Source organism: Ptiloglossa arizonensis, chromosome 4, assembly GCF_051014685.1.
Source record: "Ptiloglossa arizonensis isolate GNS036 chromosome 4, iyPtiAriz1_principal, whole genome shotgun sequence".
Taxonomy (NCBI): domain Eukaryota; kingdom Metazoa; phylum Arthropoda; class Insecta; order Hymenoptera; family Colletidae; genus Ptiloglossa; species Ptiloglossa arizonensis.
Genome location: NC_135051.1, coordinates 5526985 through 5540300, shown reverse-complemented (window position 1 = coordinate 5540300; position 13316 = coordinate 5526985). Strand labels below are relative to the sequence as shown.

Here is a 13316-nt window from a genome sequence, read left to right as displayed (position 1 = left end):
TTTGTGAAAACGAGGAAGCACAAGGTTGGTTCGATATCGGGGTTTAGAAACACGCGCGGGACCTACCACGGTTATTATTTATTTTATTAAACGCTTACGAGACTTGGAGCGAGTTGCAGAGGAAAATATATGAAACATCGGAGGAAAGTTCAAGTGGGTAGTGTCTAATCAGAGAGCTTTTTTTTTTGTTTAAGTCTCGTTAGATTACATTTCTCGACGGATTTATCGCAAACTGTTGGCAATTATTTGTACCATCGAACGATTACGAGTTTTCGAGCGCGTTGGAAAGAAATAAAACACACCGAGGGAAAATCGTTCGCGCGGGCAATGTTTAAAGACACTCGTTTCTTACGTTTCTCGGCGAACCTGTTACACAGCATTATGCGTCGTTTTTTTCATCCAGATGTTTAGAATTTCTGCGATAAAACGCGCGGCGGTGGTGTTGCGTTCTAAGGTCAGTTCCACCGATCTGACATTTACTCTGTGTGCCACGTGTCGATGCACACGTAACCAGGATACGTGGCGCGCGCGAGCAGCAGCAGCGTGTACGTGCACCGGAATGGGTGCCAAGTTCAAACTCACGTACAATAAATATCACTGGGAAAGTGGCGCTGACAAAACACCGTAGTTGCGTTGAAACCAGTCGACTCGTAGCCAACACTTTCGTGTAGCCACTTGGGCAATTCGCTGGGGCTCGAATTTTTCGCAATATGAAACATTCTTTCTCTTGCGCGACGCTCGACCTCGTTTTGGAAACTAGCAATGATCGATCTGTATTGCGATCGACCAGAGAAGTTATCTTCGACCGCGTCTCATCGAACGATTCAATCTCTGTCCAATGGGACGATACAAATTTTTTTTTCCCGATGATCGTGTACAAAAATTCCTGGGTTTTTTTTTTGGCACGTTGAATTCATCTCGATACTTGTTAGTACACGAGTAGAACGAATTAACACCTTGAAGAAAATTTTAATTTTTCCACAGGTTATGAAATAAAATTGAGTCGGTTAAATTAGGTGGTTCATTCTGTAGATTCGAAGAAACTTTTAATTACAGGTGAAAATAGTCGGGAAAAAATCGAAATTTCAATCGTGAGTCATGCTGTTAGACACATGCAAGGATTTATATTTCGCGATGAACAGTTCGAATTATGGTGAAGCTACTCGTTCAATTTTTAATAGAACTTTCCATTTGGCATTGTGCATTATTATTCATAATCTCGACGACTCGTCGATTAATAATCGACCCTGGTGGAGATTGCTTCCCGACTGGAAAATATTTCCACTGGTTTTTCCCAAGAAACCACTCTTCAAGGTGTAAGATTACGAATGTTAAATGGACTTCCAGGCTTGGTAAAAGTAGTTTTTTTAAATCCTCGAAGATGGGCTTGGTCTCTTTGCATAATAAAGTATCATCTACGCTACTCGAATCGATTAGGCGATTAGGAATATAGATAATTCAATAGAATAAACCAAATTTTCATTTAAATGAGAATAGATAAATCAAATTGGATGGTAATATTTTTAATAATCTATTAAATTCGCCCAAATTTCCCTGAAAGGTATTCCAGGTGTTTCACTAATCGAATACTTCAACATTCGTGTGCTTTGGAAACTAGAATTTCGTATACTGTAGTAAAAAATTTTCTATCGAATTTAGAAATCTCAATATTTTTCTTTGTGTACAAATGTAGATACTTCGATTATTTTAATCGTCATTCGAACGGTGTTCTCGTGATCGCAAACGATCGAATGCAAATGAAATGCAACGAAACGTTGAACAAGGAAAAGACCTCACGGGGGTCCTCCGATCCGGTAGATCTCGTCGATCGTGCTCGGCCAACGACCGTGAAGGCCACAGCTCGATCCTTGCGTAAACGATCCAACGACTCAGGAACGATTCTTTCCGTATAGATCTCCGATTTGCTCGCGCTGATCTCGATAAAGATCTTCACGGGGCAAACGCTCGCGTTCTCGACGGGTCATCGAGGTCGCAGGGAACGAGTACTCGCGTAATTTCATTGATACACGGTCTCCAGAGAACTCGCAACGGTGACTAGAACGATCACGAGTCTCCCGATTTGACAGACCGTTTACCGCCAACTCGTTACGGTTTATGACTTTTCATAAACGGCAACGTTCGCGAGAAGAATGGAACAGAGTGACTGTTTCTGATTGAAATTCCAACGGAGATTGAAATCGGACCCCTGGAAATGAAAACGCGTTACATTGTAACGATTCAACCAGGCGTTTGACGAACGACGTTTAACGTTTCACGCGACGTCTGATTTTGTACGCCGCAAGCCTTGTCTGCGATGTATTAATCATTCTATTAATTTTCCGCGCCGCACGGGGAGTCCGCGAATCGAAAAGTAACTCTGCTGACGAATGCAGAAGTTATGTTGAAATTGAAGGCATATTGCACGCGACTGCAACCGTAGAATTATACCGAGTAGAAAAAGAAAGAACAGAGTAGAAAGGAGCTTAGGTTCGTGTTGAACCAGACGCGTTAGTCAGCCCTTGTAAGGCTTCTGGTAGACGCTATCCTCATTCTACTTACTCGTACCACGTTCCTCTTAATCCAGGATCCCCTTAATCTATCTCTGCATACCAGAATTCCGAAAAAGTCTACCTTAATTTGTCTTCCAAGACAAAGTTGTTAGGGTTCCAGTAGATTGTCCTCGTTCTACTTGCATCAGTTTTCCCTTAGTCCAAAATTGATATTTCTTTCTCTCAACACTGTCCCCCAATCCACGAGCGTTCACTCGCCATTTCCAAATTCAATCTCAACAGTTCCTGTGCAATCTCACCTGCATTAATTTTAAAATCACCTCACGTGGATATCCCAAAAGTTCACCAAAAGTTCAGGAAATGTCTACCGGACGATTGACGATTGTTTGTCTCCTCAGGTCCGGTGTTGTTCCCGCCTGGTCCGCCACCGAACAGCGCCGACACGAGCGGAGTGGTAGCGGGCGCGAGCGGATACGGATTCGTGCCACCCAACCCAGGTAAATCGTCGTTTGGATTCTGAGCGGCGGTATAGCGAGCGCTTATTTCGTTCGCGCTAGGAAAGAACGGGCGAAACGAGCGAAAAATACACACACACACTAGAGGGGAGAAAGAAAGGCGCCGAGTTTACCTCTTGAACCACCAAAGACTCACCGAGGAGGAGTAACTTTGGCGGTGGAGTGAGACTAACCCCGAGCACTGTGCGACACCTCACGCCGTCCCTGTGCACCTAACTTGTGAATAAAACGCTATTTATTTGTTGCCGCACACATCGAATCACCCAGCCAGCCGTCCCTGTCCCAGTTTACTCTGTCGTGTCTTCGTCCTGCGAGCGATCGGCTGCGCAGTTACGACGATTTCGTCGTTCGAGCGATCGCAACGTCATCCTTCGATGCACCAACGCGTTCGAGATGCTCAATTTCGTCCATGCGTTCTATTCACGACCGTCCACGTGTTATTACATTTTGGCTTCGACGATCGTGGAAATATCGAGAAAGTCTAGACTCGAATGGGGACAAGAGATCTCTGAAGCTCTCTTCGCACTCCGGTTAAATGTCTCTACAGGAGAGTTATGTCTCCGCGGGAGAGTTAGATGTCTTTCCAGAAGAGTTAGATGTCTTTCCAGAAGAGTTAGATCTCCTTACAGGAGAGTTAGATTTCTTCGGAGAGGAGTTAAATCTCTTCGAAAGAGAGTTGGATCTTGTTAGTCTAACTCTTCGTAGAGGATGGTTACTTTTCACGGAAGTGTTGGTTCTCGATCATCGAAGCCAGATATATACCTCGCACTTAACGTCACCGTTCGCGGATCAAATCTTCGTCTCGAACGATCGTTTTATTGAACAACATCACCGATCGAATCCAACGCCTCCGAGATTCGATCGAAGGCCGCGTGTTCGATCCTTGGATCGTTTCAGTGAAAGTCCCATCCGACACGCGATCGTGAACCCGTCGAGTAAAACGATCCTCTTCCTCTCTTGCCTCTAACAAATGTCAACAACTTCGTCATAACACGGAAGAGTGTATATACACGGGCGAAGTTACAACCTTCGCGCCTCTCGTACGTCCTTCGGCGCTGATTCCGTAACTGGACTCGCAAATAACGCGCGCCAAGGAACGAGAATGTTTGTTTAACACTAACCTCTCGCATAGTCGCGCACTAATCAGATGTACATACACGTGCTAATCCGTGTTAAGGAGTTTACGGTCGAGGAGCCAACTGCTCCGATCCGTACACTTCTTGCGCATAGTGTTGTTAACAATTTGTACATAAGACAACGAGAACGCGCAAGGTAAGTCCATTAGTTATGATACCGTACTAGATTCAGTTTCTGGCGACCTTTCGAGCAGCGAGAAAGTTGATCGGAACATTTAAATATATTTTAGATAACGAACCGATTCGAACGAAGAAAGTTTCGTTTAAATCGACTCGGATCGGACACATATGCATCTCTCTTTTTCATATGTGAGGGTTATCTTCACTCGTAAATCACTCTTAACCCTTTCCCCTCGAGAGGCGATCCTCGATCGCCACTTAATTCGGTGTACTTTCTCCAATTCGGAAAACCATCGTGGTTTGGAATTGAAATTAAAATTCAATTACTCCTTTCTTGTAAGATGTGAACATATCTATACGAAATGTTGAAACAAAAATGTTCCGTTTTAAATTAATTACTCTCTGGTTTCTGGTAGCGGAAAAGCTTCGAGTGCAAACGGTTGAAAATGGTAGGTTTCTGGGATCGGATGTAGAGGATTTCCCGCTGGAGGTTCACGGGAATCGAAGAGAGAGAAGTGTACCAGTTTCCTAGAAGAAGAGTCAACCTTGACGGGATTCACTTAGGCGAGCGAAACTGCTTTATGGCGGGTCAGTGAAAGTGTTTTCGTTGGCCTCGTGACTTAAACTCGTTTGCGCGCGTAACCTTACTCAAACCATTACGCGTGGCGTAACAGGTGTTCCGAGGTCAGTCGGGTCGGTGACAAGGTCACCTCTTTTCGGGTACCACGAAATCAGAGTTAACGTCGAGGTCGATGTCCCTCGACCGTCTGGTCAGTCACGGTCAAGTTCGTGATTTCACCGAGGCTCTGCACTTTCTTTCCTACGGAACTGCATCCTCGAGGACCTCAAGAGTTCTGTGTCGAATATCTTAAAAAATATTAGTTTCGGGACAGGTGTGGTTTAACGATTGCATTCTCTCAATTGCTGTATCGAATTTTACTACAAAAAAAGCTCAAGTTCACTTTCTTTGGAATTTTCAAAGTTGCATCGCGGGATCTCTAAACTCTGCGTCGAATATTTTGAAAAATACCGGTCCTAGAATAAGTGCAGCTCGACAATTGCATTTTCCAAGTCTTCTTGGAGCTTTTAAAAATTGTCATTGCACTCTCCTTTGACCGTTTGCGCTCGAGAAAATCCTTTAAGTCGTAAAATTAATCTGAAATGGAACAGTTTTATATACTTCGCGTACATGCCTTTATACTCTACAAGAACGTAATATTTAAATTCCAACTTGAACTCCAAACCACGAAGTTTTCCCGGATTGAAAATATTACACTGAATTAGAGGTGGCGATCGAGGATCTCTTCTCGAGTCCAAAGGGTTAAAGGTCAATTTTCCAAAGTTGCATTTTGGAGAGTTCTGTATCGAATATCTCGGAAACCACCCCTTTTTTTCTTCATAGATGCATCTCTCGACCCTTCTGTTCTCAAAATTTCGAGCGTTCTTGGATCACTCTACAGGATCCGATCGTAAAACTCCAAGGTGCAGTTTAAAAGAACGAGGTACCGTGTTAAGAGCGCATTCCATTTGCATTTTTTCGTTCTCGAAAGTAGCAGCGACTGCGTAAGAAGATTTTTACGACGGGACTAACGAGTTCTGTCGGGAGACCCACGTAGGAGGCGAAGTCACGGATTCATAATCGCGACTGTGCATGATTGCACGTCATTAGACTACCGTTGCACCGCTTTATCACGAGCCAGCGTCGTTAACGAATTACCCGGTGCACGCGTTTTACCGCGTCGCGTCGTTCACGTGAAAATGAACACGGTGTTCGGCGTGCGGTTCGCGTACGCTTCGGTAACGAGGAACGGTAATGTAATTTAAAATAATCGCAACGAACGGTTATTTAATCCGTCATGAATTTTTAAACGACGCCACGCGTATAATTTTACCAGCGACCGGCCGCCGTTTTAAAATCCGAGGGAAACGGAGCCTCTCTCGATCGTGGAACACGCCGCTCTTTGAATTATTGCGCGACACACACCGTGATTATAAGTAATAACAGTGAATTGAATTACTGGATCGGCCACTTGAGAAACCTCTTGTCCCATTTTCCAAGTGGAAGACTCCGTTGCGGATACTTCATTGGATATGTACATTACGCACCAGTATGCAATCACGTCGGACTATTTCAAATATGTCTATAGGGAGACCATCTTGTTCCGAGTACGTACAGGGTCGTTCACTATTTCTTGCAACCGAAACAATAGCGTGTATCGATTGTAATAGTTCTCGAGACACTTAGAAACCTCTAATTTTTCAAATAGAATGCTACATATTCTTTTTATATTACGTAAAAGTGTACTTGAAGACAAATTCAATCGTGCGATACCATATCGTAATCACTCTGTACACTCTTACGTTTCTAACTTCGGCTAAGCGAAGTAGGTTCTAATCGATATTTTTCTCCGGTAATTTTAAATAAATCGCTTGACGAGTGTGTCTAGTAAGCATGTTTCGTAATTGTAAAATCACCGTGGTCTTGATTTCGATCGCGCGTCCCTGTGTATCTTCCTATCCGGTTTTGTACCCGTTAATGCGGTACGGGGGAACGTAAATCTCGGCCACGGTGTACGGTGATTAACGTCGCGGCGCGTTAAGGGTAAGAAACCGCGTTAAAACCCATGGTTGAAGGGAGGGGGGGCTCCGAAAGTCGCTGAGAAACGGGCGCTACTTTATCGAGATAATTCGCGAGATTAACTCGCCGGTCGGGCAGATAACACGAACACGCGGAACATAATTTAATTCAACGCGGTGAAACGCGTCGGGCTGCTTTCGAGGCTCGTTTCCGTTAATACGAAGGAGCCCCGTTAATATCGAGATCGCCTACGAAATGTCGTTGTCTGCGTGTTACTTCGCGCGGTTCTAACGAGCCGAGAGCTCCTTTTCGCGGGGGATAATTGCGCGGAAGGGACGCGATTACGCGACGGGGGAAACGCTGGGGGACCAATTCTCGGGAACGATTTCGACATCGATGATTCCGTGAATCTCGACAGAGGTGTTTTTTTTTTAACGAGAGTGGTACCGGTTCTTCGGAGACTGACATTACTGTACCGAAATCGGAATCTGTAGCTTGGAGGAATTGTATTCTTTCGAGGGAGGTTTTTCAAACGAAAATTACGCAGTGGTATATTTTTTTTTTAGAGACTGATATTACAGTAGAAAATTTGGAATCTACGAGTGTTTTCTAAACGACGATCAGTCCGCGACACCTACTTTTCAGAGACCAATAGTATCGTGGTAAATTTCCAGATTATCAGTCATCGTCAGTTAAATAATAGACAGAGGTCTATATTCATTAGTCTACGATAATAAACAGCGAGAATGTTATCTATAGATGCACTGTTATTAAATTTAAAACCGTGAAGATTAAAATCGAGCTTCTCTAAAATCACACGACAATCTTCGACGGAACTTCCGCTCGACCATCCGCGTTCGGTTAGACGACGCGCAAAGAGCTGCTACCCTCCGGAAATTTATCTGGGGTCGAAAAGGAGGGCGTGAAAAACGAAGTTTCATTTCCAGGGATGCTCCCTGAGAAGAGAATCCGCTTGTTCGGGAACATCTCGGCTAAGTGCTTCACGGGATATTAGCTCGAAACGCAGAGAAAATACGACACAGTTCTACCTACTAAGTGTACCGAATGCTTCAAGCCAGGGACTGGAACGAAACAATCTCTCGGATAATTTTAGACAACGTTAGGAGGAAGAAAAGCACTCTAAAACTCATAAAAATATATCAGAAGGGATCAGATGACTCTAGAACAGAAACTAAAGCGAAATGATAGCTCAACTAACGGGCAATTTTAATTAACGTTGGCCTCGATAGTGATCTCTTTCATTAAAGTTTCCTAGAATCCCTGAACGAGACCCCAAAATAATAATCGTTCATCTATCAAATTAATAATTCTCCTAAAGATAATGAAAAAGACCCTCGTTGAATCTTTCATCGAGTAGAATCACTATGTTTTCACACTTCGTATCAAGAGAAGCTTCCACGTTGAAAATCTTAGTACAAGGGGTATCCCTGATCCAGATTCTTCAAGCTCGTGAAACAATCAGGGAAACGATCTTTGAGTTAACGTCTCCCTATATAAAACCATTGTCGAATCTTGTATCGACTAAAAATCATATTTGAAAATGATTTTTCCATCGTACCGTTAAGAGAAACTTTTAACCATCCTTTCTACTCAGGGGAAACGATCTTCGAGTTAACGTCTCCCTATATAAAATCATTATCGAATCTTGTATCGACTAAAAATCATATTTGAAAATGATTCTTACATCGTACCGTTAAGAGAAACTTTCAAGCATCGTTTCCACTCCGAAAATTGCAGCACGAGAAGATGCCCCAACAGATTCCTCGAGCTGGTGGAAAAATCAGGGAAACAATCATCTTCGGGGTAAAGTCTCTCTAAAAAACTAATCACTCGGGGCATCGAGCAACAAATAGCCCTCCTCGAAGAACGAGCACTCTCGCGAGCAGTAGCACCCCTCGAAGGGCCGAAATTTACGAACGCCCCTTCGACTCCCTAATGGAACTTACCCGGTTCTCCCTTTCGCGTCGCGGTTAACTTTATTGTCAGCGTCGCGTACGGCCTGGCGCGCGTAGAGAGCTCGCAGCCCAGCGGCCAGAAAACCGAGCACTTACCAATCAAAGGGAGAAGACGAGAGGAAAGGGCGTCGAGGCACGGATGACGAGGGTCTTGTAATTAACAGCTTTGAAGTGGTCCCGGGCCTGACTTCTCATTACCGGGGTGGTCAGGTGACCCGACGATTACTCGCGGAAACGGGAGTTTGCCAGTTAGCCCGTGCAATCGTAGATGAAAATCGCACGGGATTTCGTCCAAACTAGAGGGTAGGTGGCGAGAGATGGAAACTTTCTTGGCAGCCTGGATCAAGTGTTCTTCGAGGGGAACAAGGCTTTTCAAGAAAATACTTTTCGAGATGTAGCTCGACGAGTTAGAAAAGATTTCTGCGGTAGGAGAACTCTGCTCCAGTATCTCGCCTCGCACATCTTCCTTTGTGCGTACTTTTCAGTCGAATCTAAGAACATTCTTTTTTTAGTTGTTTATCGTATCTGGTGGTGAAGAGCAGTTTTCGAGATATTTGAATTTTTGTATTTTATTCTTTGGCAATAGGTTTCGAGCTCGTTACAGTGATCAGAGTCTCGTTTCTTTTGAACAGAATCGGTGACCACATTTCCATTTCTATTCTATTATACTTAGGCCACGCCTCTAGGGGTATTTTATAAACTGTCGAGATATATATGTGTTCAATATTGACATTGTACACGTAGCATTAGTTTCTATCCATTTTGGTGGTCTCGAGTAATTTTGAAAAGATTGTATTTCCGTTTCTATACCAAGAAAACATTTTGTTCCTTCAACCTTACGACTGCACGAAAGAATCGCTCCGAACAAGGTTTATAATCCAAAGAAGAATCTTATATTTCTATAAGATTCAAAAGATTTCTCTAAGATGAAGGATCTTATATTTCTATAAGATTTAAGAGATTTCTCTAAGATGAAGAATCTTATATTTCTATAAGATTCAAGAGATTTCTCTAAGATGAAGGATCTTATATTTCTATAAGATACAAGAGATTTCTGTAAGATAAGGTATCTTATATTTTTATAAGAAATATAAGTGTACCAAAGATTCGAATTAATAAATCAAACGTTATCCCTCACTTTCTGTTGCAGCTTTCTACAGGTACTTTTATTATTAACGGCTGATTGGCATCGCAAGGGAATCGATAACAAAGATGGAGAAACGTCTCAAATGTCACAATTGCTTGATCATCGATAAGGAATCAGTATGGATCCAAAGAGTCCTCGAGGAACTGTCATGGGATCTTCCTTGCGAAACAGGAGCACACTGGGGAAGAAAAATTCTGCGCTAACGCGCGTGTCTCGAAAGTATTTTTTTTTTTTTTTATTAGTGCATCACCAGTGCCAGAACGTGTTTCTAATTGTACACGAGGACACTTATAATAGTATTTATGTAAAGAGAGATGCTAACCTAATATATTTCTAATATATTTCAGTAGTTAGTAGTAGGGAATAAGTACGTGTAACGAGACTCACGAAGTGTTGGTATAGTGTAACCTCTATTATTGTAGCTTGTTCGACGACTGAAAGATTTCGGTTCGAAATGCCTTAAATCATTAACAATCCCTCTTTTTTCAATGATCTTATCCGATCTTTCTCTCGATGGAACCGAGGTATCGAGATACGTTCAGGATGCTGGAAATTTACGAAACTACGTCGATGTAAACCTGCCCGTCACAATCGACCGAGAAAGTTTACTATTTACCTCTGAAATCGTGATTAGTCGTAACAAATGGGCTGAGTAGAGCCAAACTATCGTGCTTAGAACATTACCAAAGATCCACGATAGATCGCGGATCACCCAGAGTACGTATCCATTGAACTTTCCTTGTCCAATTAACCGTCGTTGGTTTTGTTGCAATAAATGTTTATTTAAACGTATCTGCGAAGGATTGTACAGTTTATTCAAAGGAAAATTTTGCTGTACTGTGCAATGAAAGGATAGAAGAAGAAATCACGGTTCACTTTCACGAGAAAGACTTCGCTCTTTTTACGCGACGTCTTTGATGCAACTCATGCAACTGATGCAACCGATGCAAATGTAAGGCGAAAGAAAAAAGTCCATCGTAAAGAAAGTTTAAGGAAAGAAGCTCCATCGTAAAAATTCCACCATGGACAATTTCAACGTCGAAGATTGGTTTAAATATTTCTCCCATTGGTATCAAATTTGCTTTGTAAATACGTGTGCAGCTTTATCGTGACAGCGGTACGTTGATCATGCAACGACTTATCCTGACGAAAGGAATTATCCTCTTTGCGTTTCCGTAATACGATCACGATTTGCATTACACGCATGCCTGCCTCGGTTGTTGCATCGAATCTCGGTCGGGTTCGTGCACAATCGTGATTAGTTCTGGCTGTACTTGAAAACGATACACGAGAGTCGATAAATTCGCGAATGGAAGGTATTGAATAAAGACAGATAAATATATAAGAACGAACAAAATTTTATTTCTTCGTAAAAAATCGATACAATTTTCTATCGATTCGTTGAATAAAAATTCTAATCGCGATCTCTCGCAAAAAAATGATGGTCTTTTTTCTCGACGGTCGGAAATCGATCAAATTAGACGATACACCTGTGCACAACACTGCACCGGTGCAATCAGTGCCTCGTGGTTTGCATCATCGACTCTCGGAAGAAATGACGCTCGTTGTAACAACTCGCGAAGAAACTTGGCACGTTCCGTTGAAAATGAAATTTCACGCCGGGGACGAAAATATCCCGGAACAGTGGGCAAATTTTTTTTGCAATTTCGCTAAGAAACCTGGCAAATAAATCGACAAGTCGGGGTGGGGGGTCCTCGGATTATTTTCAACGATACTTGCGAAAGTTTGCGGCGTTCGACAGCCGACTCTCACTTGATTCGTTCGAGGTGAAACTATGTCTGGGAATAACAACGAAGAACGTCCATCGTGACTACCGGTAGTGACGTAATTGCCTTTTGATTATCGAATCCGATTCACGAAAGACGCCGAGCGTCGGTTCTCGTTAGCGTAATTACGCGCGACGCGCAAATTGTCGTCACGCAACGCAGGAAATTAATTCCACGACGAAATCGCGAATCGTTAGACTTTCTTGCAAGAATATTTCTAGGACGAGTGTATCAGGATCACGAGGGTGTCATTAAACGTACAGTTTGGGAGTCATCGGTAAGCTTTCTCCAATGATTTTTGAATTTTTTGCTATTCGATGCACTATTAATACGTTAAGAAGAGTATTCTATTCTCGTTTTCAAATTCAATTTACGCCTCGAGTTAGCTCGTTCTTGGTTCAGTCGAACGCTTGTTTCTCCAATGTTTAATATTTATTAAAACATGCTATTAAAGTAATATATTTACCGCGGAGTTTCGAAAACAAAATTGACTGTACATCTTACGGATTACTGAGACGAAGAAACCGTAACTAATGGTATTGAAATGTTACATCACAGATCAGTGATGTCGTCATCTAATTACGTCAGATTGCAAAAATGGAATGGAGGAATATATCCGAAGTGGGAAAATTTGGTGAGAAATGTTACGAACACTAGGAAAGTTATGTTTTGTGATAGTTGCCAACCATTAAAGTGGTCAACAAGTGGACACTTAATAAGATAATTATTATAATCAATAATTTTCATACCGATACACTTTTGTGTTTTATTCTATTTATCGATATTGATGGTAATATTCCCTACAATTTTTCTCCTTTCACGATCTCGACATTTTTATTCATAATATCAGTTGACTCTCCAGTTGACGAGTGGAGATTTGATCGTACAGTGTGTTCCATAATTGAAAAGGCTTCAAGGATAGATCGTCACTCTCTCGCAATTATTTTTTTTCGTGCACTGGATCAATGAAATTTCACGGCGTTGAAATTCGAGAGAATTCTCAAGGAACGCTCGATTCCACCCTTATCGAGGGTGTTGGTAAAAACTAAAGGGTCAGATGTTGGAAGGCTTAGCAGGAGATTCGAAAGCGTGAGGAGAAGGTTAATACGTTGCCCCGTCCCGCGGGAAACGAAACACACGGTGTACCCCGAATGTTGCAGGAAGCTAATGGCTGAGTCAGCACGGCTAATCTCTCCTGTAAATGATTAATCGTGGCGTCCGCTAGATCATTAAGATTTACCGTGGCTCGACTTTGTCCGGCTGGAACCGCTGCAACCTTAATTATTAATGTCTTTCTTTCGAAGGGAACACTCCCATCTGACCAACGTCGTCTGTGTCCACTCGCGGTCTTGAAACTCTCGAATCTATTGTCTCTTTCGGGACGAAAGAGCCGCAGAGGGAGCGTATTTATGCCTTTTGAAACTTTTTATCTCGATTCGTCCGTATCTCGTCCCTTCTCGTTGTCCGATCGGGGTAGAATTTATTCCGAATGGAAATAATAACGTGTATTATTTCGAACATCGTTTCGGTGTTTTATTCTTCGCAAC

The 13316-nt window shown here is 42.6% G+C and overlaps 1 protein-coding gene across 4 annotated transcripts in view; it reads left to right on the top strand.

The window, feature by feature from the left end:
* Wat (worker-enriched antennal transcript) overlaps window positions 1-10782 on the top strand; it is a 28043-nt gene extending 17261 nt beyond the window's left edge. For all 4 annotated transcript variants that reach the window (XM_076309864.1, XM_076309863.1, XM_076309865.1 and 1 more), the window contains exons 3-4: window positions 2909-3007; window positions 9986-10782. In XM_076309864.1, the coding sequence (XP_076165979.1) occupies window positions 2909-3007; window positions 9986-10011 (125 nt within the window). In that variant the 3' untranslated portion in view covers window positions 10012-10782. The remainder of the gene's footprint in view (window positions 1-2908; window positions 3008-9985) is intronic.
* The last annotated feature ends 2534 nt before the right edge of the window (window positions 10783-13316 follow it).